The sequence below is a fragment of the Lissotriton vulgaris genome, chromosome 7, assembly GCF_964263255.1.
Source record: "Lissotriton vulgaris chromosome 7, aLisVul1.2, whole genome shotgun sequence".
Classification (NCBI taxonomy): Eukaryota; Metazoa; Chordata; class Amphibia; order Caudata; family Salamandridae; genus Lissotriton; species Lissotriton vulgaris.
Genome location: NC_141695.1, coordinates 630,337,572 through 630,365,558, shown reverse-complemented (window position 1 = coordinate 630,365,558; position 27,987 = coordinate 630,337,572). Strand labels below are relative to the sequence as shown.

The 27,987-nt window shown below is 46.4% G+C and overlaps 1 protein-coding gene across 1 annotated transcript in view; it reads left to right on the top strand.

Annotated features, from left to right (window-relative positions):
• Positions 1-2,375: 2,375 nt before the first annotated feature.
• Positions 2,376-27,987, top strand: part of NHERF1 (NHERF family PDZ scaffold protein 1) — a 203,636-nt gene continuing 178,024 nt past the window's right edge. The window contains exon 1 of the mRNA XM_086930811.1: positions 2,376-4,498. Coding sequence (XP_086786937.1) covers positions 4,085-4,498 — 414 coding nt within the window. The 5' untranslated portion in view covers positions 2,376-4,084. The remainder of the gene's footprint in view (positions 4,499-27,987) is intronic.

Here is a 27,987-nt window from a genome sequence, read left to right as displayed (position 1 = left end):
TTTACAGAAGATTCCACATGTCCAGGATTTCTCCTGTTTAACGCCTGTTTTCAAGAGGCGTTTATTTTTCGATGCAAAACCCTGTCTACTGTTGTTAGTAAATAGGGTTGCGCATATCAAGAGAGAGAGAGAGGACTAGAAAGCTAGTCCAAGTCCCTGTAGTTTATATGTGTTATCAAAAGAGACTAGCTTAAATATGACCAATATTGTTAGGACTCTGATTAGATTTGTCATTTGGCACCTCGTTAGTGAGTTCATAAAGCCCTCACCCACCAACCAGGTTGGTGGCATGCTTCATCATCGGGCCCACCCAGAGACACCTAATGTGTCCCGGGTGTGCTGCGACGCCTGATTACAGCGGAGCTGGTATTTTACTGAGAGTGCAGTGTGAGGTGTAAAGTGAAGTGTGAGTTAAAACGGCTTGGCGAGGGTCCCAGTACCTGAGGGTTAATTACATTTTAATAACTGGGAAGAAGCAGAACGAGTATTCTCCACGGTAACCTAACTGAAGGGAGATAGGACTACGCTCACCATTGGGGGCAGATTTCCTACTGTTTTTCCTCTTGGCTGGTATGAGAGGTTAAACCACGCAAAGGCATTTGCAGCACAGTGTCTCTTGCAGTGGCATTCAAATTGAGTTGCCCTGAGGAAATTGCCTGATTTAAACCACGGCAATGAAACATGTCGGCTGTAAGTAGGGTGTGAAGTGATAGGTAGTCTTCACGCTCTCCTTTTTTATGTTTAAGTGTTTACTGTTTGCAACAAAGAAGGGAACATAAGTAAAGTTTAATGTCCTGGTTGCGCAGTATCTTGTATGTCTAAATGTTTAATGTTGTGAGTTTTTGTTACATATAAGTTGTGTTCACTGCACCATGCACTGTTTTTCTACTTTGGGTCTGAGACACGTTTCCGTTAAAGCTTGATGGCACCAATGATGATAACAGGGCCATCCTGGTGAGTACCAGCCAGGGGTCCCATTGGTGGTGCGCCCGTGAGGTTCCATCTCGCTCTTCACACATTTTTTTGTCCGTTCAAAGTGTATGTGAGTCCTGTGTTGTTTCTCAGTGTTTAGATCAGAGCTAGGTTGCATTTCATTTAAGCAATAGATTGAGACATCGTGAGTATCCCGAGACTAAGGAACTCCCTGGGTGATCCATGAGTAACCAGTGATGTCTATATATCAATAGATAAATATTGCAGTTGGAACTAGGACTTGTCTTGTTTGATGACGCTTTGAGTGGAGGGCGTCCTAGTTCTGTCTTTTCCTCTAGACTCCATTTTCGTTTGCACGTTAGTGATCGTTGCCTGTGTGTTCCTTAGAGCATTTATGACTAGTAAACAGTTTTTTCTACTCTTATTGGTTTTGCGCAAGACGCTACCTAACCACGTATCGCAACATTTTATGCCACCAACCAGGTTAGTGGGTGAGGGCTTCATGAACTCACCAACGAGGTGCCCATGACAAATCTAATCAGAGTCCTAACAATATTGGTCATATTTAAGCTAGTCTCTTTTGATAACACAGTAAATAGGGTTGTGCATCCAAAACCATGGGTGGTTGCATGGGAATGCCTATGTACCAACTACACACCACCCCTTTGACACAGAGTAAACTTAAGCAGCGCTTTGAATCAGTTTCAGGCAACTTTCCACTGCAAAACAGGTTTTGCGCTGGAAAGTAATTCACACATTTTGTGCAGGTTTGTGTCCCTTTTGAGACACAAACTCAGAGCAAAATGTTTGTTCATCTGGGGCTAAATATGAGAGGGAGTGAGTCTGAGTGACGCAAATTTTGTGAAAAAATGGGGCGAACCCCTGGAGGATATTTCACCTCACCACTTTCAAAGATCACCAGCATTCACTGACACCAATATTAATCAATGAGATGTGGCCTAATAGCCTGAGCAACCAACTTTGGAATTGGGAAGTTTGAATCCCAGTGTCAGCTCAATATTCTGTGATCCTGGGCAAATCACTTAATTTCCACGTGCCGAAAAAAAAAATCAAATCTGATTTTGTGTTAGGTAATTTGGTGCTTGTGTAAAGCGCCCTGATCCCTTTTAACCCCTCCCATTAAAGATGCTATTGGCAGAAACGTCTGGTGACTTCATTTAAAAAACGTTTTTTGGGGCTTTTTTAGCATTTATTTGATGCTTACTACCCATCACATGGGTAGTAAGAGCTTTATAAATGCAATTCCAAATCAAGACAATTTGCTATTTCTGCCTTGTTTGCTTGAAAGTACAGGAAGATGGCAGACGCCGGCTTAGATTCCTGAAAGAATCAAACATTGCTGCGCTGTGTTGCGTGACAGGGAGGGAGCGGGAGAGCTGCATATTCACAGAGATATGACACTCTCCTCCCCTCTCCCTAGTGCCAGCGCTCATTTCAGCTGCTGTGCGCCAGGCACAAACCTTAGCGCTATAGTGCGTGTTTGAGTTTACCATAAGCTTTGTATAAGGGGCGTACCCTTCCTAGACAAGCCTGAAACCGTTTCCTACTTTGTAGGTGTGCTGTACAGTACAACATAAATGCAAATCGGAAACAAAAACATTTTTCTTATTAACACCTGTTTTCAGTGGAGTTAATTTTTGGTTTAAACCCTGTATTCTAATGTTAGACAAAGTTTACTGTCAAAAGCATGGGTGGTTGCAAGAGAACGCCCATGTACCGACACTGTAATCCCCAGTGATAAGTGACGCCCGTGCCTTTTGGGTACTTTCCAGCACAATGCAAGTTTGGCACTGGAGAGGGAATCAGGAAAAATACTTTTTGGGTCAGTTAGCGTCACTTTTGTGAAGCTAACCCGGTGCAAAATGTTTGAGACTGTCCCCCATAGTCTCTTAACCAGCGTTAATGGGCACGCATTGTCTCTCTTCAAAACATTGGTGATCAGTAAAGCACACATCTTACACAAGTGTAACTCCCACAGTGAAGTCTTTGTCCTGGATATTGTGATTCATCTGCGACCCCTCTCGCCTCCTTTGAGGACACCCCTGAAGCAAGTTAAGCTGAAGGTGTCTGCCGCAGAAAAGAACATGTTTGTCCCGTGCTCTCTTCTCTCCTGCTGTACTTCGCCCCGGCTTTCCCTGGGACAGACACCTGCACAGCTGCTGGTCTGCAGCCCGGCCTTAGAACAGTGGGGGGGAGTGGGGAGGGCTGAAGCCCGTTCGGTCCAATGGGCGTCGCCCCCCTGCTCTCTGCGCCTCGCAGGTCCTCTTCACCTCCCTATTTCTACCGAGGCCTTCGGCTGTACGTGATGCGCGTTTAGATGCGCTGCCAGGACAGAAGGGGCGTGGCCTCAGCCTCATTTGAATAGTCTCACCCGATTTGAATGTTTCTTTTTCCCTGGACCCGCCTTCCGGCCTCTGATTCGTTGTCTCGTCGGTCAGTCTGGCTTCCAAGGCCGCGCCCCTCTAAAAAGCCGGCATTTACACTTGAAGCGGGTCAGAGTCCGGCTGACGCCCGAGCAGTAGAGATCCGGGATTCTTCTGGACGCTCGAGTGAGATCCTAGAGAGATCCGGGATTGTCCAGGGCGTCAGCGCGAGCTCCCAGAGCGCCGGATCCCCGGCAGAGCGGCACCGAGAAAGTTTCCGGAACTCCAGACTGCTGCTGAGCGAGCCCGCGACGCTGTCTCCCTACACCGCTTCTTTCCCGTAGCCTCTCAACTCTTGGTGATCATTTATCTCATTCCCTTATTGTCCACTTTCGATTTAATTGCTTTTCTAGTTCGCATTTTTTTTCTTTGAGTTTGTGACAGTCCCCCTTCAGCCCGCATAGTTGACCATCCAGCCCAATACATTGAACTTCACTTCCAGTTGGTCAGATTGCCACTTTAACCCCTTTTATTGATCTTCCCTCCGGAATCCCACTGTCTTTGTAACTTGTTTACCCCCATTAGGTTCCTATATTGCCCCATTAACTTCTTTGTTTGCCCCTTGTCTCCTGGGGTTGCTTCCAGAGTCTTGGAACAGCACCTGCTCTTCACACCCCTATAGCTCCCTTATTGCACCTATCACCATCCTGCTCCTGGCCCAGTATTAGTTTCTAGAAGACCGGCCTTGCAGCGACCAATCCTGAGCAATGGCAGTGCAGGTGGAGCAGCTGCCCCGGCTCTGCTGCTTGGAGAAGGGCCCTGATGGCTATGGATTCCACCTGCATGGGCAGAAAGACCGTCAGGGGCAGTTTATTCGGCTGGTGGAAACTGGCTCTCCAGCAAGCCAAGCTGGCCTGCGCCCAAATGACCGCTTGGTAGAGGTAAATGGCCACAATGTGGAGGCTGAGAGTCACCAGCAGGTGGTGGAGCGCATTCGGGCAGCAGCTGGCACCCTGAGGCTACTTGTGGTGGACCCTGACACCGATGAGCGACTGAAGACCCTGGGGCTTCCATGCGGTGAGAACCTGGTCCATGGGCTGCCAGGGGAGCAGGCCTCCAAGCCCTCAGATACAGAGGAGAAGGAGGAACGACAGGCAAGCGAGCAAAGCAAGAAGGAACAGGTAATTGGATGTGGCTACAGCTAAGGAGGAGAGAAGGGGAATAAAACGTTGAGGGAAAGGTGGAACAAACTTAGTATGGATAGTTGGGCCAATCGATTTGCTTGAGTTGAACTTGTGAGAAAATTGTGGTAGGAATTGTCAACTGGGGCAATGTCAGAGGAAGACAATATACAGAGGAGCCAGCGTCTGTGAGTGAGTCCAGAGACTTGGGAGAGTTCCCAGGTTCTAGAGTAGACCATCAAGAATTCGGGGGAGCAGAACTAGGGAATAAGGGCTGAACTAGTGTCAGAAAATGGGGAAGAACCAAGAAAAATGGCTCTAATCAGTAAGAGGATGCTTGTTTATGTGGAGATAGGGAAGCATCTAGAAAAGTGTTACAGAAACCGGAAAGTGGGGCAAAACGTTGAGAGTAGGCCAGGACAAGGGCAACAATGCAGAGTCACCGGTGTAGAGGAATAAAACCAGGTAATGATTAGGCTGCACCAGGGCACTGGCTGTCAGAGTAACACATTTGAAACCGTGAGATGTAATAATAAAAGCAGACCAGCTTCTACATAGTGCACAGAAGAGTGAGAGACGTAGAGCCTGGAGCATATATATTTGTGATGGTGGAGCCTAGAAAAGGGAACAGAATGAGGATGCATGATAAGGGATGGAGTCCAAGGAGTAGACATGAAGATTGGCTGACCCTGGGCAAGATCAGCGCCTGGAACATGTAGACTATGATCATCCTTTGCTGGTCACTAGAAATCTCGACTGGAGCTAGTAAATAGAAAAAAAGGAGAAGAAGTTTAGTGCCTAAAGGTTGGAAACCTAATGAGGGGTGGAGACTGGAGAGCAGAGATATATGATGGGAGGGAGGATTGAAACCTAGGGTGGAGCGAAGCTTGACAAAGAGAAAAGGGGTGGAATGGGTACACAGGGAACCAAAATCGAGCAGGGTGGACCTTGAGAGAAAAGAGCCTGAAATGTAGAAATCTAGAAGGCCAGGAGACCGGACAACAGAAACAGGAGACAGCAAAGTCAAGATGACATAAATATAATTTTGACATTCTGATAACTTTACCTACCTTTATCAAGGAATGACTGAGTTTGTTTGATGGTGGAAGGTTTTGAGTCATCGCTGCAAGTTAGCAGATAAAGATCTGTGTTGTGTTGAAGGCCGGATTATGCTTCTATGTACAGGGCAGTGTCCGCCTGCCACTAATCTGGCACAGGTCAGAATTCAGCTTTGCTGTCTAATACAACACATTGTCAGCATGTCGTAATGGCAGTGCCACTGAAATTATGTGATTCTGTGGCCGCTGCTTTTTTCAGTGCTGTCTATCATACACCTGCTAATAGGAAAATGGCAGCCGCAGTCGGTAGTAGGTAGTAAACAAAATTCGTTTTATTCATTTATTTATGTTTACTTACCTGTAAAGCTCTGTAATCCATAGATTACTACCCCCCACCCTGCCCCTCCCCCTCCCCATGTCACCGCCCTGCAGGTACACCTACTACCGACCGCAGCTGGAAAATGGCACAAATGCTCAAGTTAGTTGGTCACATGGTCATGCACTGGTGCACATTGGAGAAAGTCTCATATGCAGAAGGCGGTACTGTCGGACAGAGCTATTAGGAAAATGCCCATCAAGATTGCACTTATAGGAATACAACACTACCCTTTATTCTACAATAGTATTCACAGCATTACCACTCTTTGGCACCACCTATTGGGCACTGGTTTGTGGGAACATGACCACATCATCCATCGAATGCCACCCATTGTGCATGTAGGGATATAGTTATAATAAAACCATTACATGTTAAACACCAGTGATTAAAAAATAACAGGGTTCTTCGCGCTGCAAAAGGTATGGATGTAGAAACATGACACCACCCATAGGGTAAGGTGGTGTAGGAACACTGCAACCCATCAGAGATGAGATAATAGGCGAACAGTACCATTTCACATATGATACACAGGGTGGAAACAGACCAGTGCCACCCCTTAGACATGGGCTGATAAGAGCACAGTACACAAACAGCTGATATGTGGGTTAAGGGTCATTGTGCTGCAACTCCCCCCCAAAAAACAGCAATCTTTTTGTGGACCTTTGTAATTTTATGATAAGCAAAGCATATTTTAATATTACATGCTGTGATACTGTTGGCCAGCCAAATTTGAAAATTTTGGAAGAGAGGAACTGCCATCCACCCTAGGAACCTGGCTCACCATTGCAGAGGCACAGAGACAAAGGAACCCAACTTCACACCCCAGTGAACACAGTGTAGAGGAGCCTTATTCCCCCATTCTACGTGCAACGATAGACAGGGCACCAGGTGATAGTATCAGAGTGTCACTGCTAAGAGGACATGGGCTATAGGAAAGTGACCCCACCATCAAATGCACATGGGGACTGCTATATATGTTACTTTTATAGCACCTTCAAACCCATGAGGGCAGTCTGACGCTCATAATCCTGACAAGTATGGGAGTAGTGCATGTCTGTACTTGGCAAAAAGACGGTGGAAATAGTTGTCCCCGGGAAGTGATGCAATTCGTTTTTGAAGGAAAAGGAATAAATATTTTGTGGGAAGGGACTGAAACTTGGAGATATATGAATTCCCGTGTCTTGGGTATTGGCAGCCACTGCTTACTTTGGTCTGTTTAATTTCTCCAACGTAGGGTTGTTTAGGTTGGTTGTTTAGATGGTTTTCTCCTGGTGGGTCATGAAACAGGATGTGTCGTGAAACAGGGGAAAGAGAGAGTTCTTGGTGAGGTCGAAGGGCTATTGAAAGTGGAAGGTCTGTAGATGATGCAGCAGTTTCATTTTCATGTGCCCTCTGAAGATCTAGCCACTGAATTGATCATTGTAGGGTTGATGTACGCAGTCTTATTTCCTCACTTTTAAGGGCATACTTCAGTATGAAGCATTGCCGTCAGTGTGAGCAAACAGTAACTTTGGTAAATCGCAGAGCAAGGCGTTTTTTTCAGGACTGTAGTAGCGATTGTACTGCTGAATTACAGCGAGGCAGTGGATTAAGAAGAGTACATTCAATTATTGAAATGCTTGTAGCAAGCAGATGAGATTATCTGAAGGTAACAAATTCTAATCCCAGCACTCCCACTCAGGCTTCATCCTTTAGGGTCGATAAATTGTGTATCATAAATTGGATCTTAGGCCTATTGGTTATTTACAGCATTTACACATGAGTGGTATGAACCGCTATAAACAAATAGTTATTATCAAAGATCAGTGTTTGATTTCTCTTAAGAGGTGCAATTGATAATGTGAAAATCTGGATAAGTGGTAGGCATGGATTTGAAAAAACATAGGACATCAAATGCAACCCGTAGGTTTATGGGTGGATATGCAGGGAAAGTGAGGCACCAGCTCTGAGTGAGGAGCCTGTAACAGTTTAATGTTAATCCAATTATATTTTGGATCGAAGTGCAGGAATGTTGGTTATTGAGGTTACGTTTGAGAAACAATGCAACATGACAAGGATTCAAATGAGATTGTGGAACATAGAAACATGTCACCATTGCCCCAGCGGATACAGAGTTATAGAAACAAGGCACTGCTGCTTATCACATGCCAAGGGATGGGAATGTGGCACCCCATACCGCAAACTGGCCAATGAGGCCCGTCCATCAGACACAAGCATAGTGACATGGCACCACTGTTCACCAGAGAGGTTGACAGTAGGAACATGTCAAATGTTATGCATACTACTATATGAAGTATCGGAAAAAAGCGTAATTGTTCAAAGAGGTGTAGGAACATGGCTGTGCTGCCAGTGAACCAAAGCCACTGTTTAAATCAGGTCATACATAGAATAAACTACCACTCATGCAGGCAACACATTAGCATAGGAGAAAGGTCCCACTCTGTACGTTGGATATAAAGAAATGGTAGTAAGGCACATAAAAAATGGGTACAACAAGCCTTCTTACCAAGTTTGTTGAGAATTCACACCGGCTCTCTCTAATCTGTGGCTGCCACCAAACAACTTTCTCATGTCCTCCTCACCAGCTGGACACATCTCGTCTTTCTGCAGGAACTTGATCCAAGGGAAGTGGCCACAGCAAGTGTTACCGAATATTTTTGTGACTTGCCTGGAACCACTAGGAGTAGCATTCCTTACATTCTCCCCATTCAGAGTATACATCAGGGGCCATATTACATTAAGTTTGCGCCTGCTTTGCGCACCCCAGGGCACTTAGGTGTTACAGAAGGGGACGCTATTGCAGCCCCTTCTGTAATAACCATAGCGATGACGTACATACAGCTCCAGCGCTATTTTCCCATTGGCCTTCCATCATTTGTATGGTGGTGTGTCCCATGCAAATGAGGGAATCCCTTTGCCTCCCGCCCAAACTGTATTACGACGTGGGCACAGAGAGTGCGCCATCTAACAGGTGGTGCACTGTTAGTGCACCCCCTGATGGCAGCCCTCTGGTGGTGAGAAATTGGGCCCCATGGACCCCCCCAGACATCCCGTTGCAGGCAGGTGCAGTCACTAACTTCACCCGCCTCCAAGGGTATCTCTAATCCCCTTCAAAGGTGCAGGCGGGTTCTACATGCACTGTGAAAACACGAAGCGGCAGCGCTTTCATGATAATAGGGTGAATTTTCACTGTTTGTGCTCGGCGCAAACAATGAAAATGCGCAATTGCTATAAAACAGCCCCAGGAGCTCATGACTAGCGTGGAGCTCACACAGAGTTTGACTGCCTAATAACATGCTAGCAAATCTTTATCAATTACCGTGTAGTGAAGATTGTTTTCTCTCAGCACAGAGGTAGCAAAACTCACAGCCTCCGCCCCCTCATTTCTTTTCTGAGTCAGGACGGCACCAAAGCCATACTTGCTAGCATCAACCATAATGATAAAGAACAAACTGGGGTCAAAGGGATTAAGAAAATTGACATTGATCATCTGCGCTTCAGCGTCGAACGTTGATTGCAGCTGATCATCCCAGCAGAACTGTATGCTTTTTTTTCGAATATGTGACAAACGCATCATTTTTGTAGCATTGTCAAGTATAAACTGCGAATAAAACAAATGCCCTGCTATTTAAAAAAAAATATTTTTATTTGTACCCAGAAACTGTGTATACTGGTTTAGCGCACATCTCATTGAGCTCGACCAACCAAAATTTGGGATGTTTCAATGCCCTTAGCTGTTTTGAGCACTTGATCAAGTGTTTGGATTTACCATAGTTGACAACTTCCGTTGAGTATTACTATCACTACATAAACAGATGATTTGAACTCTAACCAACTGCTCAGTGAAATTGTCAAAGCTGACACCAAGTAACTAACCTGCGTAGCTCTGTAACATTAAAAAACACCTTTCCCCTTGTTTCCGAAACCCTTTAAAAAAACTTCAGGTGGAGACTGACTAGGCTGGGTTGAATGAACATCAACTTATTTACTGCTGAGGTTTGCACTAAGTGGGTGGGTGATGTGTTTGTTCCAGGACTGCCTGTTGGTTGCTTTCAGCTTACTCCCACTGTGTTTGATTAGTTTCACCCTTTTGATGCAGGATCAGTGTATTGGCTGGACCTACGAGTTCTGAGAGTGAAATAGCGGGTAAACAGTCTATGATGGCACATGGGGCATTTTCCCTTCAAGATTACCTTCAGCAAAGAATGTTAAATGTAATGATTTGCTCTCTTCAGAGCTAATGGAGGGCTTTATAAACAGATTTGTATGGTTGTCTTTCCCATGGTTATAGCAAAGTTTTGTTGCATTTTGGACCCTATAGCTTTGCATTCTCGTTCTCAAGGATGTTTTTGTTGATGTTGTCATTGTGCATGGATTAATGCACTTGTTACATCAAAACATGTATCCAGCTGTAAGTGTCAGAGGATCCTCCTGGGCAGCTTTATCCAACAGTTGGTTCCTATAGCCACCACAATGTGTAGGGAGAAGTGGAAATCGGGGGTTTCCTAGATTTTTCACCTATAAGGTCGTTTGCAGGGGCTGCCTAGATGGTGGGCCAAGTGATTGGAAGTAGGGTCTTCGTCTGTCTCTAACCAAAAGGATCTCCATCTTGGAAATATGTCGGTAGAGAAACCTCTTCTTTGTCCAAAAACATATTGTGGTACAGACTGACTTCAAAATTTGATTTTCCACACCATTCCGAGATCAAGATGTATCTAGGGGTCATTCACGTCCGTTTGGAAGTGAAGTTGGTGGGGTTTGATAACCTGAGCCCAGGGTTGCTGGCATCCATCGAACATCACAGGGATCAAGTAGATCCTTATGGTGCTCCCCATGCCACCTTTGAAATGCTGGGCTTTCCTGTTTTTTGATGTGTTGGGTTGGCCAGGCACAGCAGGAGGTCTTTTATTGCTTTGAAGACCTATCCGAAGAATCCCATTCCACTGTTCACCTTTGCATATAGGAACAGCTTAAGGGACACAAAGTGGTTTAGGAATAAGGCATCATCATCCATTGGGCATTGTGTATATATAATATATAGGAACATGCTATGACCACCTGTCGTATATGCACAACGACTTCAAATTCTGAATATTCATTAAACCCACTAGGTAGTGGAGTGTTTCCTAAGATACTACCTCCCAAACATCGAATACAAGTTCAGGAATTACAGCCTATCTGCCAACACTGCTTACCAAGATGCATGGAGGTACAGCAGCGTAGCTCTAGAGCCTATTGATACAAGTGTCTGCAATATTGCTCCCTGTCCACTGAACACCAGTTTTGGAGCTCTCTTCTGCTGCTTTTCAGAAACGTGTGCAAAAACAACAGTTGATGGACAGAATGCAGAACAATGTCATACATTCACCCCAGTACAGAAATCTGGGCCTAAATCCATCGTTTTTTTTGCACTCCACATCACCCCAGTTCAGACATGGACATATGCAAATCAGCCTTGACCCTGTGCCTCATGGGAACAGTCCAGCCCGAACTGCCGAGCCATGTCTTTCCTGGACCGGAATCAAGCATCCTGGGACCGGTTTCTGGCTATCAGCCGTCATCAGCCACGATAGCTTGACTCCAGTGGTCTGGAGAGCACTGGACTCACATCTGAGCATACCCGTCCCACTCGGGGTGACAAATGCAAAAACATCATTCGATGGACAGAATGCAGAACAATGTCATACATTTCCCCCAGTACAGAGATCTGGGCCTAAATCCATCGTTTTTTTGCACTCCACACCACCCCAGTTCAGACATGGCCATATGCAAATCAGCCTTGAACCTGTGCCTCATGGGAACAGTCCAGCCCGAACTGCCAAGCCATGTCTTCCCTGGACCAAAATCAAGCATCCTGGGACCGGTTTCTGGCTATCAGCCAGGATAGCTTAATTCCAGTGGTGTGGAGAACACGGGTCTCACATCTGAGCATACCCGTACCACTTGGGGTGACAAATGCAAAAACATTTGACACCCGAGTGGGACTGGTATGCTCAGACATGAGTCCTGTGCTCTCCACGCCACTGGAGTCAAGCTATCCTAGCTGATGACGGCTGATAGCCAGAAACCGGTCCCAGGATACTTGATTCCGGTCCAGGGAAGACATGGCTTGACAGTTCGGGCTGGACTGTTCCCATGAGGCACAGGGTCAAGGCTGATTTGCATATGGCCATGTCTGAACTGGGGTGGTGTGGTGAGCAAAAAAACGATGGATTTAGGCCCAGATCTCTGTACTGGGGTGAATGTATGACATTGTTCTGCATTCTGTCCATCAACTGTTGTTTTTGCAATTGTTTTTCCTTTTCAGAAACAGCACATCAGATAGAGGGGTAGCCGAGTGTTTGATAACTACCAATTAAGCACAGTGATATAGGGAGGTGTGAGTCCTTCTCAAGCAAAAGCAACATTCATTGTTGGAGTGAACCACAAAAGTCACTAAATGAACCTGTGCTTAGCCCTCTGGTAGCTTGGAACAAAAGCAGTCAGGCTTAATTTAGAGGCAATGTGCAATTTATGCAGCCCACAAGCAGCAATACAGTGAAAACACAACACAAGAAAAATCCCACACCAATTTAGAACAAATAGGGTACATTTGAATAAACTATTTGACACCAAAATGACAACCATCAAATCAGTTGACCTGGAGATATGCAGTTTCAAAGATTTAGGAACGCTCCTAGAAGTAGAAATTGCCACTCTCAGTCATCTGGTCGTGCTAGAACCGGGGAAAATCACAAGTCCAGACCGACCGCGATGGAGTGCGGGTCAGATACATGAACCAGGTTAGTCCTGCTGAAAAAGTTACCTCTCAAAGTCTGTCGCAAAGACTTCAGTTCACAGTGGCGCAGCAGGAAGAGCGCCCCAGACAGTAGTCACTGTAGTGCGCACATCCTGTTAGATGTTGCAGACTGTTGCTGTTGTAGCTGTGCGTTTGTGGTCTCCGTGGGCTATCAATGCTGTACCGCAAAGTGCATATCTTATCTTACCAGTCGTGGCTGTAGCCTAAAGAGTCGGGTTCATAGGAGCTTTGCATTGCTGGTCGGCATAGGTGGCAAGATATTGGCACGAACTGGCGAGTTCGCAGTCACAAAGAGCCCTAAACTTCAGTATTTGTCCTTGTGTCCAGAGAAGTCCCCTCAGATACCCACCAAGGAACGGGAAGGCGCCATTTGGGGATTAGGGGCTCATTCTCGCAAAGACCAGTAGTGCTTAGGCATGTCCTGTGCAGGCCCAGTTGCAGCAGGACAGCTGGGCAGTTGCAGGGAGGCCTCCTGAGCTTATTGTGACCCTGTAGCTCAGATAGGTCAGCCAGCTGATCCTTGGAGTCAGTCAGATTGCGTGGGATGAAGGGAGCAGTTCCAGTCTTCTTCCTGAGACAGTAGAGAAGTCATTCTTCTGTAGTATACACAGGTCCAGGAGTGTTCAGGCGAGTGGGTCTGAGGGTACTATTTTTATACCTGGTGCTAAGGTTTGAAGTAGAGGAAACTTCTGCAGTTTTGCCCCCACAGATGGTTCTAGAATTTCCTTCCTCCATGCACTGGTCCCACAATGTCAGGGGTGAAATAAGGCTTGTTGAAGTTCTTTGTGATTGCAGGAGGCATCCCTTGGATACATACTGCAGGCACCTAATGGTTAGGGCAGGAACATGCCAACCATCCAACCTGGGGTGGCGTAGTGGGAAAAGAACAATGGATTTAACCCAGATCTTTTGACTGGGGAAGATCATTTGCATTGTCAGCATTCCGTCCATCCTTTGTTTGCTGTAACACTTTTCTCCCTAAGTGGGATAGGTATGCCCAGACCTGGATCCCCTGCTCACTGTGCCACTGGATTCAAGCTAGCCTGGCTGAAGAAGTGTGACATACCCTGAAACCGTTCCCAGGATGCTTGTTTCCGGTCCAGGGAGGACCTGGCCTGGCAGTTTGGTCTGGACTGTTCCCATGGGGCACCGGGTCAAGACTGATTTGCATATGGCTGGGTCCAAACTGGGGTGGCGTAGTGGGCAAAATAACAATGGATTTAACCCAGATCTTTTAACTGGGGGAGAATGTTTGCATTGTCAGCATTCCATGGGTCCCTTGCCCACTGTGCCTCTGCATTCAAGCTAACCTGGCTGAAGAAGGCTGACATACCTAGAAACCGGTCCCAGGATGCTTGTTTCCGGTCCAGTGAGGACCTGGCCTGGCAGTTCGGTCTGGACTGTTCCCATGAGGCACAGGGTCAAGACTGATTTGCATATGGCTGGGCCCAAACTGGGGTGGCTTAGTGGGCAAAAGAAAGATGAATTTAACTGAGATCTTTTGACTGGGGGAGAAGGTTTGCTTTGTCAGCCTTCCGTCTGTCATTTGTTTGCAGTAACAACTTTCTAAAAGTGGCATTTTCAGAACTGTGACTTGAAAACCGACTTTACCATTAACAAGGATTTTAAATTACAATTCCTTAGACACCAAACATGAGATTGTTACCTGTTCCCAAACTAAAGTTATCACTTATCAAATATAATAATATAACCCAATGTTATCCAATGGGAGAGGTAGGCCTCACATTAGTGAAAAACGATTTTGTGTGTGTTTCACTACCGGAACATGTAAAACTTAAAAGTACGTGTTTCCACTTTTTAAATACAATGTTATCTTCCCTATGAGCAGTTTAGGGACTACCCTGGGGGCACTTAAATGTATTAATAAGGGAGTTTGAGACCTGGAAAAGGAATATTTTGCCAGGTCAAAATGGCAGTTTTTAAACTACACACAGGCTGCAATGGCAGACCTGAGACCTGTTTAAAAAAAAAGGCGACTTAAGTGGGTGGCACAATAAGTGCTACAGGGCCTCTTGTAGCATTTAATTTACTTTCTGTGAGTACATGTAGTAATACTTTACTAAGTACTTACAAGTAAATTAAATGTGACAAATGGGTGTTAGACAATTTTTACCATGTTTAGAGGAGTGTACACAAGCACTTTAGCACTGGGTAGCAGAGGCAAAGTGCACAGAGTACTAAGGCCAACAAAACGAATTTTGCAAAACAGGAGGAGGAAGGCAAAACATTTGAGGGGGAAACCACACCAAGGATGGCAGGTCAACTGACTGACCACCAGCTATGGGTTAAAGGAACGTGGCTCCATTGCCCATCTAACATGGGGAGTAAAAGAAAATGGCACTGGTGCCCATTGTCCAGAAGGTTGGGGTCCTAGGCGCCACTGCCTGTCAGGCATGTTTCTTGTACACACAGAACCAGGTTTGGTACCAGAAACTGAATCGCAACCACCACGACAGTCCAAATGGAGATACCAGTGCTAGCATCCTTCACACAGGAACCCGATATTCACATGCTCTGTTGAAATGTTCACTCAAAAGGTCAAAGATAGTCAGCATCCGGAAGTCAAGAAGGGGTTCAGCATATGTAGTGCACACTGCATTCACACAAGCTCTGAAGGGAGCAGGAAAGCACACTTCACTCAGTGAAGGAACTGACAGCATAGAACATGACAGATCAAGGTTCTCTCCACAGTGCAGTAATGCATAACCGAAAGATGCAGCACAGTCACGCCAGCAGTAGTGCAAGCTTCATTGATGTGCTGAACAGGTAGAGCACAGGCAACAGAAGGATGCTCTACACTTCACTCAGTGAAGGAACTGACAGCATAGAACATAACGGATCAAGGTTCTCTCCACAGTGCAGTAATGCATAACCGAAAGATGCAGCACAGTCACGCCAGCAGTAGTGCAAGCTTCGTTTATGTGCTGAACAGGTAGAGCACAGGCAACATAAGAGTGCTCTACACTTCACTCAGTGAAGGAACTGACAGCATAGAACATAACAGATCAAGGTTCTCTCCACAGTGCAGTAATGCAGAACCGAAAAATGCAGCATAGTCACGCCAGCAGTAGTGCAAGCTTCATTTATGTGCTGAACAGGTAGAGCACAGGCAACATAAGGGTGCTCTACACTTCACTCAGTGAAGGAACTGACAGCATAGAACATAACGGATCAAGGTTCTCTCCACAGTGCAGTAATGCAGAACCGAAAGATGCAGCATAGTCACGCCAGCAGTAGTGCAAGCTTCATTTATGTGCTGAACAGGTAGAGCACAGGCAACATAAGGGTGCTCTACACTTCACTCAGTGAAGGAACTGACAGCATAGAACATAACGGATCAAGGTTCTCTCCACAGTGCAGTAATGCAGAACCGAAAGATGCAGCATAGTCACGCCAGCAGTAGTGCAAGCTTCATTTATGTGCTGAACAGGCAGAGCACAGGCAACAGAAGGGTGCTCTGCGTTCCTCAGTCCTGGTGCAGTGTGAGCACTACGAGTGACAGCATTCCTCACGTGTACAAACTAGACACAGCTTGGCATGCAGGAGCGCAAGTGTTCTCTTCTCGGGCAGACCTGCTGCCCATGGACAGCGCGTTGCAAGCTTCACCTACACGCACTAAACCAGGGCAGCGTGCGCGGCATTGGCGCGGATTTCCTTGACACGCCTACCGTTGAAGCACACACAACAGGCAGCTCAGCCTGGTATGTGCACAACTGAAGGCAGTAAAAGAACAGGAAAGAGGAAGCGGGCCAAGAATAGAAGAAAGGAACACGGATTTCCAACTGCCTGATTAAAAATGTCTCATTAGAGAGTGGTGGGGGCTGGGACGCACAGGGAACGCCCAGCCGAGGCCCTCGGTAACGAGAGTGCACGATTTTGTCTCGAGCGCAGTCACCCCTTTAGAGGGTGGCTGCAAATAGCAATGAATGCGACTCTAATTTTAGATGTCTCTATCCTGTACGTTTTGGCGGTATATTTTGTGTGAATAAGTTTTGGGGGCTGTAAATGTTATACTTTTTAAATATAGTTATTGATTTTATTATTTATATCGGCATTACAAATCTCTTTATGATTGTATACTAATATTTCGCGAAGCTATACATGTCACTAGTTAGTTCCTATTTGTTTGTTTCCCTTAATTGAACAATATTATTGTATACGTGTGAACATAGAATAAAAACAGGAACATTTAAAGTTTCTGCATTTATCGCCCACATGCCTTGGACTTTTGTATTTCATCAGTATTATTATTACAAAGCGATTTTACGGTCGCAAAGATAACATTTGAGCATTGGCGACTACAACATGCTTTTCTTAAATGTACAAAACACCAAATTACAATTCGGTAACATTTTACCTAGTTATAAGTTTGTCATCCCTTTGAAATACCCACTCCTTAATTTATGTATTAATGTTTTGCAACTAAAATCCGGTCGCAAAACATTTATATTTTACGGCCAATTCTAAATTGGTTGTAACCGTTTGCAAACTGGAAAATACCTAAACCCCTTTATGAATATAAACAAAATCATTTGTTAGGAGCAGGCAGTGTCATGAACCGCTGCCTGCTCCTAAAAAAATTTGGGAAAATTACTCATTTGTTTTTAAACATATACCATATATTTTTTTTTTTTTTTTTTTGGAAAAGGGACTGCAGTAAAAAAAAAAAGATTGCTTTATTTGAAATTTCGGGGGTGGGTAAGAACATTTTTTGTGGGGGCTGAATCTTTAAGCGACATGCAGAGTGGAGCTACAGCAGGCGCGGTGCGTCCATTGGGGCGTGGGGGGGTAGCCTCCCCCCACCCACAAAAATGCCGAGGGAGAACTGACAACAATGATGTCAATCAGCATGACGTCGGACCGCCCACCCCTTCAGAGTCTGAAGTGGCGGTGGGCGGTCTGGTGTCATGTTGACTGACATTCATTGTCAGACATGGCAGGGGCAGCAGGCAGCAGCACAACACAAGTGCGCATGAGTGGGGACGGAGGGCACATTTTTTGCCCGTGCCCACTCATGCGCACTTGCGTTTGAACTGGTTTGCGCATGCACTCGGTCTCCTAATGGGTGTGCGACGGGCGAGGAGTAACTCGTGCCCTAAGCCGCTCCTGGTGCTGGAACAGTGCCAGGATTGGCTGAGGGGCTGGCACTCCAGTGCTGATGTCCATGTTTCTGTTTGAAGAAGGATTAAGAAGTGCCAACGCGGACCAGGAGCAGAGGCGGTCTGGTAAGTTGTTTTCTAAATTGTATTCTCCCGCGGCCCCCCCACCCCCCAACCCTCTCTGCGACCCCCCTCACGAGTACTGCGAGCCGTGACTGGTGTACGGCTGTGAGCTAGTCAGTTGGCAGGGTCAGCACCCTGGGGGAGCAGGGGTGCCAGTGCAGGGTCGGGTCCGTAGGGAGGAGGCACTCACTGTTTTGGCAGGAGGGCTGGGAACCATGTAAGGGTATGGGCAGGAGGAGGCTCTGGTTGCCCTGCTGCTGCCCAGGCTTGACTGACTCTTGCTGGAGGTGAGTGAACTCCAAGCCTGTGGTACCTTCATGCGCATTGTCCGATGTCAAACTGTTTCCTTTCTGGCACACTCGAACACACACAACGGACCTCTCTTTTGAGTCTGTCTGCAATTATGCTATTCTAAGCATTGTGCAATTCTCATGCTGGTGAAATAAGCTTTCCATTTATCACATGCATATAATGCGCTGGAACAAAAATAGCGCAGTGTTAATATTTCACTGCTGGTCTAATTAAGTATCTGTGTTTTAGGTGATGGTTGGTATTTTCCCCTCTATGCTCCTTTCGTAACTCATTTTGACCAGAAGATGTGTGTGAGATTGGAATTATGTGCTGTGGTCTATAATCTGCAAACACAACTGGTGATGGACCGAATGTGGATCAATGTCACACACACATCCCAGTCCAAAGATCTGGGCCCAAATCTATCGTTTTTTTGCACTCCACACCACCCCGGGTTAGACAATGGCGATATGCAAATCAGCTCTGACCCTGTGCCCCATGGGAACAGTCCAGTCCGAACTACAAAAGCCATGTCCTTCCCAGAACGGAATCAAGCATCCGAGGACCGGACCGGTTTCGAGGTAACACCTCTCATCAGCCCGGCTAGCTTGACTCCAAGTGGTGTGGAGTGCCTGGGACCCACGTCTGGGCATCCCCAGCGCACTTAGGGCAGAATATGCAAACACAACAGGTGATGGACCGAATGTGGATCAATGTCACACACTCACCCCAGTCCAAAGATCTGGGCCCAAATCCATCGTTTTTTTGCACTCCACACCACCCCGGGTTAGACAATGGCGATATGCAAATCAGCTCTGACCCTGTGCCCCATGGGAACAGTCCAGTCCGAACTACAAAAGCCATGTCCTTCCCAGAACGGAATCAAGCATCCGAGGACCGGACCGGTTTCGAGGTAACACCTCTCATCAGCCCGGCTAGCTTGACTCCAAGTGGTGTGGAGTGCCTGGGACCCACGCCTGGGCATCCCCAGCGCACTTAGGGCGGAATATGCAAACACAACAGGTGATGGACCGAATGTGGATCAATGTCACACACTCACCCCAGTCCAAAGATCTGGGCCCAAATCCATTGTTTTTTTGCACTCCACACCACCCCGGGTTAGACAATGGCGATATGCAAATCAGCTCTGACCCTGTGCCCCATGGGAACAGTCCAGTCCGAACTACAAAAGCCATGTCCTTCCCAGAACGGAATCAAGCATCCGAGGACCGGACCGGTTTCGAGGTAACACCTCTCATCAGCGCGTGGTCTATAATCTGGTATGAATTAAGGTAGTTTACAGTTAGGCAAGTGAACCCTGGAGCAGTAGTAGATTCTCATTATTACTACTCTTATCAAGGTAATTGTCAGACAGCACCTAGCATGTTAATAAAGCATTTTAACACAACACTTTTGCCGTTTTGCACACTTATTTAATTGTAGCACACTTTCTACATCCTAAAACGACTGAGTGAAATCTGCCTGGATTCGAACTTGGAACGTGCAGTTTACCACTTGCGTCAGCGGCGAGCGTGTAACTCCTTGAGCTGCATATCTGTTTCGAATATAGGTAGCTCATGGCACGCAAAGGTAGTCTGTTGCATAAAAGTGCAATTGATGGCTGATTGGTAGTGCTTTAAACTTGGAAGCGAGACGACTGTTGAAAAGAGGGAATGGCATGGTTTGAAACCGTTGACACTCCTGTTTCTCACATTTGAACGGAGATGTTACAGTCCTCAATAAACCATGATCCCTGGGAGTGCGGCATATTTAGGAGAAATATACGTTGGCGAGGTGTATTAAATGTGTAGTCAATTGCATAGTTATCATGGTGCAACAGGTGCAGTGGCGATGCGGGACACAAGACTGAGGGGCCCACTCTGTTTTCCGAGAGGGACTCAAGTTACTTTTTTAAGGATTTTGTTCTGTTATGCCGCTCCCCTTATTGATGTAAATGTAGCTTTTGTTTAAGTGTTGTGCAAGTTTCTATGATCTATGTTTATTAGGCCCAGCACTCACTGCTTTATTAACCTTCCTGCTTCCTCAAATTTGCTTAAAAATGCACCGTTTGTCCACTCTTTTTTCAAAATGTTCTTGGGGGAAGAATCCCCCCCCAAAACGCTTGCTGCAGTGCAGTACCACAATGTTACGCCTCACCACTTTAAAATGTCACCAGCCGCCAGTGAGTTACAGTGGCTCTTAGGAGGGATGAAACAACAGCAAGGCCTCATTACCATGAAAATAGTCTTTTAAAGACATGTGAAGTGCTCGGCTGCGGCTGTGTGTGTGCCCGGGTAGCTCTCATCCCAGGCTGCCACACATGACGGGTGGGGGGGAGTGGAGGGGGGTGGAAGCTCTTTGAGTCCAGTGGGTGTTGTGTGCCTGCTTGTGAGTAACCAATCGTAGTGGGTCTCCATTTGCGACCTACCTTATGCATATTAATGTGGTAGGTCGAATTGCAACCCACTACAAATCGATATTTTGTGAACCAACCTACCACCGAAATGCATATGGTAGTAGTTAGTGTGCAAATTGAGCCCACTTCTACCAAATCCATTTTAGTAGATTCCCAAGAAATTGCAAATTGCATATCGTTATTTGATGCAATTTACGATTTTGTATTAGGACATTTTGTACAACAGGCCCAAAGTGTATTGCCGTGGATATCCAGGATCACTTTATTGCTAAATACCCATTTCTCGCGGGATTTGTCCTGCCCCCTGTTCTTGTTATTGAATAAATAACTTCATTTTACTAATGGGAATTGATGAAGGCTGCACATATCTCCACCCAGAGGTAAAGACCTGCCTCTCTGCCTCCTGCTCTCCTCCACTCACTAGCAGACTCCCTCCGCAGTGGTGCATTATCCTGCCACTTGCTTCCAAGTGTTGTGGCAGGCCATCAGGTGAGAGCCAAAGCATTGTGATGTTTTGGTGGGCAACTCCCGAAGCCAAGTTTAAAAATGCATCACCTGCTCTTTTTGGCTTCTGTCCAGTATATAACCTCAACTGGCAGATCTATATTGTACGTATCCCTTCTAGTCAATGTCCTCTCGAGCTCGCTCGTGATCGCCAGCCAGACGCTAGTATACCCAAGCACCCCCAAACCATACCAGTGAAGATTGCATCCACAGGGTCGCACCGGGGGCATCTCAGGTTGTCAGTATGCATCATAACGTTCGATTTGTGTGCTGTAGGGTAATTCCAGTGCTTTAAATGGGCTGGTACTGCCCGGTAAAAGTACCAGCAGTTTTTTTTATTTTGAGAGGGGTAAGTGCCTGCACTTCGCAAGAGAGACGTAATACTTTTACTTGGGGAGTACCAGCACTTCTCAGAAACAAGCAGGCACTCTGGTACAGGTTACCTGCACTTCTATTTTTGCCCTTCAAGCACTGGGTAACTCTGATGTACATAGTTAAATTATTTATACTTGTAGCAGATATTTCTGGATATAGGGTACATATGCACCAGTTTCTTATCCCATTCCATTGAACTTAATTGCTTTTCTAGTATACACTGCCATCTGTTTACCTTTAAGTGCCAAAAATGTACTTAAATGAAACTCTGTGCCTCCACAACATAGAAGAAGCGTGATGCAAAAAAACTGTGGTGCTTTTGATTTGTTGTAATCATTTTACGTGAATGTGTATTTGGTAGTTAGTTAAAATAACTGTAGGGATGGAGAAAGAGGGCGTTTAAAAAGGGAACAGCAACTTTCAAAGGGGCCATAACAGTTGGGACATATTTTAAAGAAGTTGCAGTGTCTCACAAGGGTTCTGCTGCCCCAGTTTGGAAGGGTATGCTCAGACATGAGTCCCTTGCTCACTGCACCATCAGGATTCAAGCAAGCCGGGCCGACGACGGCTGTAATGCCAGAAACCGGTCCCCGGAAGCTTGTTTCCTTTCCAGTAAAAGAATTGGCTTGGTAGTTTGGTCTGCCCTGTTCCCATGATGCACTGGGCCAGGGACAGACTAATTTGCATGTAGCCAGGTTCTGAGCTGGGATGGTGCAGTGAGATAAAAACCGGTGATGGATTAAGCCCTGATCTGTTGACTGGGTAGGAGTGTTCTGCTTAATTCAGATACTCTGTCCATCACCACCCCCTTTTCTGAATAGCCCCAGTTTGTGAGACAGCGCAGTCAAAACCATTTGTGGAAAAGACTACTTTAATGGAACAGTGGCGCATCACAAACTTCATCCTATGCTACCCACTTCGCCCCCCCACTTGTAATTAAACTATTTTGAGCATAAAATCCCATCAGTATTGCCACAAGTATCTGTCTGACAGCGACACCTGACTCAACCAGCAAAAACCCTTCACACACCTACCCAGCCCTCTCCCTGCAAATGTAGGGTGGAAGGGCCGGCCAAAAATGACATGCCTACCTCCAAACACTGCGCGATCTCTCCTTAAAATTGTGGCTAACTGTCCCCTGCTCTTAAACCTTATTAAAACTCCACCGCTCATAATCCTTACCAACTGGAACTCGTGTTCCCCCCGATTGCACCAGCTTGCCCAAACAGTCCCAAAGATCCCATTTTCAACATTTATCGGAAGACTGCGCACTATTTTTGCTCCAGCGTTCCGGAGTGGTTCATGTTGGGGCTCATGACACCCAGCTTTCCTTTCCTAGGCCCTTTGGCTTATGAAGCTAAAAACCCTAGTAGAGGTTATCATGAAATATAAGTGGACAGCAATAGGCTGGCGATCGATGCCAGTGTGCGTGCTTGTTGGGTCCGTGTAGAATGTTGCCCAATCGGTTCATCTTATTACTGAATGCATGTTGGCGATATAGCTGCCAGTTTGTCGTCACAGAAAATAACTGTGCTAACATTGCTCGAGCAAATATGGGCACTCAATTCGGGTCATGCCCAGAATAAACTATTGGGACTGCCTCTTACGTCACCAAGGACTGAATCCCAAGTAACAAATACCCTGGTGATCACCTTGTGCTGCCCGCAGGTGTCTGACCACTGGGGCTGCTTCAAAACTATATCGACTTTTCGCAGCATCGCTTTTATCCATGTTAATGCAGATTTTCGGTGTGCTTGAATTCACTTTTCAGGGTCTTTCTGTCTTCCTTTCCTGGCATGCGACTGACACAACTAGAGCCCTGCCGTCAGGGCCGGACTGGAATGCCAGGCACCGGGCAATCCCCCAGGAGGCTGGAAGGGCAAGGGCGCCTTGTTTTGAAACAAGGCGCTGATTTTGTTACGGGGGTGATTTGTTTATTTGAGCAAAATCGGCCCTGCCTCAAACGTACAGAATGAAGTCTGCACTGCTTTTCTTTTTAAAATATTAACATCGCCCTGCCCCTTGGGCCGGTGCAAAAAAGATGACTGCCCTGGTGGTGGTTGATCTGCGTGCCCCCTGCCTTCGCTGTCACTATGGCACGCATTTGCATTTTCTTTCATGCCTATACTCCGTGCACGAAGCATAAGCTTTATATAATATGCTGGCCTGCCTTCCTTGCCTCGCTGTCATCTTGGCTCGCATTTACATATTGTTTAATGCTTGTGATCCGTGCGGCATGGAGCATAAGCTTTAAATAATATGCAGATGCATGCCTTGACTCCCAAGTTATTCCTCTGCGATATGCAGAAGCTCCTCCCTCCCACCCCCCTAAGTACCCTCTTCCCCAACATCCCCTGCCGTGCCTCGCCAAGAAGGGCCTTCAGTGCCAGTCACGCCTGGGAGAGTCAGAGGAAGAGAAGAGGGTGTGTAAACCCTTGACTGGCCGCCCCTTGCCTTACACACGCGCCCTGGACTGGGTGCTTGTGTGTGACATTGCCATGCTTGCAGGCTTAGGTGCCTGTGTGACATTTCCACGGATAATGGCCTGGGTGCTTCTGTGTGACATTACCAGGCTCTCTGGCCTGAGGGCTTATGTGTGACATTTCCACTGTTTATGGCCTGAGGGCTTATGTCCGGTCATCATTTACTATTTGCTATGCTTCGAAAGTTAATACAGTTGATTATGTAATGAAAAATGTGTTGCGAAACGCAGTGTTTTGGTCTTTCTTGTTGAAAAATTTTCTTGGGGCGGAGAACCCCCCCCCCCCCACAAACCCTCCTAGCAGCTCGCTGCACACTGTACAGGGGCTGTCTGACAAACTTTGCCAGGACTGCTATGGCTTCCTAGTCCAGCCCTGCCTGCCGTGCTTTCGAAACCCTATGTATGTAACAAGCCCGGGCTGTTCCCTCCCCCATCTGTCTATACTGGCAACCTGGAATGACGTACGATGTTCCATATCTGCAGGATAAACATTCCATGGCTGGTGCTTTGCTTTTGAAATGCCTGTGCTCTTACAACAACGTAAATGGTTTGATGCCGGGCACCACCTCCCACGGTCATTCCATCCCCCCAGGCACTGTGCCACAAGTTATGTCGAGGTGCAGAGTCAGCTTAAACTTTTAGCCTATGAAGGAACTTTTGTAATTTCCTTTACCTTGTCTCCCCCTACGATGTACAGATATTGTTTCCGAACACAGTATACTCCCCACTTTCCTCTGACTTGGCATGCATATTACTTGAGGCTTCCCTTTTTAGTATTTTTGTTGTAATTAATTTACCTTGCCTTCTTATGCACAGCACTATGACATCAGTACACACATTGGGCCATTTGACAGAAACTAGCATTAAGCAATGGGTTGTTTATAAGAGGTGAGCAGTCCTTGTAAAGCTGCACTGTTGGTGTATATTATCAGAGCGCTAAAGCTTTATTTGGGCAGACCTAAAATGTGTTTAAATCACGTTTCTCACGCCCTCATGGTTTGCAGCACACTACTTGTTGCAGTTATTCACACAGCAGCACGGGATAAGGTGTAGGGTGAATTCTACGTCATCACCCACTGACAAACTAAAACATTATTATCGTTTCAGTGTTAACCTGGCCAGGGAGAGTGAAGAAGTGAATTAAGTAACAGAAGTTTAATGGTTTCTGAGAGCAGAAAGAATTCAGACATATGTGGCCCTATTACGAGTGAACCACTAAATTCCAGAATGTGCGGCAACTCTTATTATCACGCATACTGAAATTGTACGTTTTGTGGTAAAGGTTCCACTCGTGCAATTTTCCCCAAGTACATTTTGGCAGGTCGAACCTTCCAAAGTTTTCCAAGGAGATTGGGCTCCGGAATTACTGGAACATAACATCAAACCTGCTGATATTTATTGGGGTCAAAATATTTAATATTGACCGGAATTTGCGGATTTTGTTCCGGTTTAAACCAAAATCTGAATGTTATTTCCCCTAAGTTTGCAATCCTGTGGTTTTTATTGCACCCGATAAATTCCAACTGAGTAGAGGTGGATTTTATCCGGTGCAATAAATATCACACCTTTTACCTTGTAATGAAGGCCGTACATTGGGTCAATTGTAAGGAGGGTCTTCGTGAATAGGGCCCACATTACAAGTTCAGGGCTAAATTCCGCACTCTGTGCAAACAGTAGTTTGTACAAGGATCAGCATTCCTAATTGTGGGATAATTATCGCACCTTCACTGATTACCTGTGATAGATTTAGGCAGCTCAAACCTACCAAAGTGTATTTGGAAGGATGTGGGGGCAAGAGGGGAGTTAAGGCAATACATATGGAATTCAGAGTGTTATTAAACAATTCTTCATGTTATGCCTTGCCTCATTTTTAGGTTAGGAGACTTGCAATAGTTTACCACACCTAGTATATGCCACGGCCAGTATTTACTGGGTAAACATCCCACACTGTTCCGCACAGCTTGTAATGAGGACTTAGGGTGGCAATAGGGATGGCTCCGCTTGTGGTAGGAACGTGAATGGCCTAGGGCGGCAGGTCTGCCTCTCTGCTGTCTCTCTACTTTTCAGAATAGCATGCCAGCTGATGCCCGGCGTGACATCTAGTAGGCCTGGGTCTTCCTCTGCCCTGATTCTTCATGTGTGTATGAGCTTCACTCTTTTACAGAACGCGCTGGACACAGGCAAGAAAGAGGGTGTCCGCATCCATAATCCTCCTTCAAACAGTGCGATCAGCTAGGGTGTGTAATAGCCCCAGGTATGCTGTTCTTGGCGGAGCAGGCTTGTGGTGCTCCTAGGCTCAGGTGAGCTCAGCCAGAGCATGTCATATGCTGACCCATGTGTGGGGTGGCAACCAGGTTTAATGACACGGCACATGAGTGAATACATGTCCACTATGAGAGCCAATCTGACTGAGCTGTGTGAGCGGGGAACACTGGGGTCCCTGGCAGTCCATGTCTGGTCTACTTGTGGGCTTGTATATCCTGTCCAGGCAAACTTTGGAAGCTATAGAAATGTTACTCAAAATAAACCAATTGTGTCTTCCTTCAGTTTCTTTTGGTTACTTGTGGTAGGCTACTACTTTGGCGATAGGTGTCCCAATTGGTTGAATTGGTGAGTTTCTTACTCCTGAGGTGTCATCTTTTTGGTGGGACTCCTGTGGCCACTTTCCCTCCCCCCCCCCCCCCCCCCTCTGTGTGTGGATTTTGGTAACACCCCATCTCTGACTGGGACTCCTAGGGCCAATGACTCCCCTTATGGATTTCCTAGTGGCACCCCCTATTTGTGGGTCTTTTTTGGGCGATGCCAGTCCTTTTGGGGTCTCCTGAGATATTTCCACTTCTGTGTGTTTTATAGGGCCTCTTAGTGGAAATGGCAGGTACCCTTTGGTTTCATCGTTCTTGTGTGGCATACTAGATGTTTTCTCCTTCGTGGATGAGCCGCATGGGGTTGTATTTTTTGCTCTAGGTGGCCCTTCAGGTTGATTTGTATTCCTCCATTAGAGGGGGTTCTGCTGTCGCTTTCCTGTTCTTGAAAAGATTCAGTGATTGTGCCAGAGGCATTTTCCCCCCGGAGATTGGTTTCATCCTCTTAATTTATTTAAATGTATTTAAAAGTTTTGTATAGCGCGAACATGACCCCGGAGGGTATCAGAGCGCTTTACATGGGTATATGTAGACAAAGGAGAATAGGTAGGAGAGAGAAATCATGGAAACAGTTAGACAGTGCACAACCGGGGGCACTCTGAGATTGGTCAGGAAAGGAAGCAGGAGGCTGATAGCGAAGAAGGAGAGCAATGTACATAGAGAGCCAATCAGACACTCACTCCTGCCCCTCGCTCTATTGAATGACCACTGGTATGGCTTTCCTTTCTTTGCAGGTTTCAAAAGGTGTGCTTCCCCCCACGCCCCCTTTTACTGGCTGTCCCAGGGGCTTTTCCTTCTGTAGGTTTGTTCCCTGCAGTTTCCACATTCTTGAATGGTCTCTTGGGTGTTGTTAACCTTTCTTAATGGGACTCCTGCAAACGTTTTATGCTTTTAGTGGGCCTCTACTTCTAAGATGTGATTCTCCCTCTGTTGACGTGGCCGTGGTGTTTGCCTCAGTTGGCTTTGTGCCTGCTGTGCCTCAGTCACTATTAATCTGCAGTCTGGGTGTTTTCAGCCTGCAAGAGGGCCCTAGAGCTGTACTTGTCATCTGTGTGAGGGTGCAGTACCAGCAAATTGGAAAGTGTAACAGGAGTGATCCTACATCTTAGTGGTTGTCATGGTGGCATTTCCCTCTGTCGCTGGGTTTCCTTGAGTTTCTCAGCTTTGGTGGGTATCTTTGCCTTCTGAGATGTTTCCCATGTGATTGCTGCTGCCCTGATTCCAGCGTCGCTTGGCATGCCTCTGTTGGACTCTGAAGCTGGGTGGGTCTCTGAAAGCACAGGCTGACACAGCACCTCTT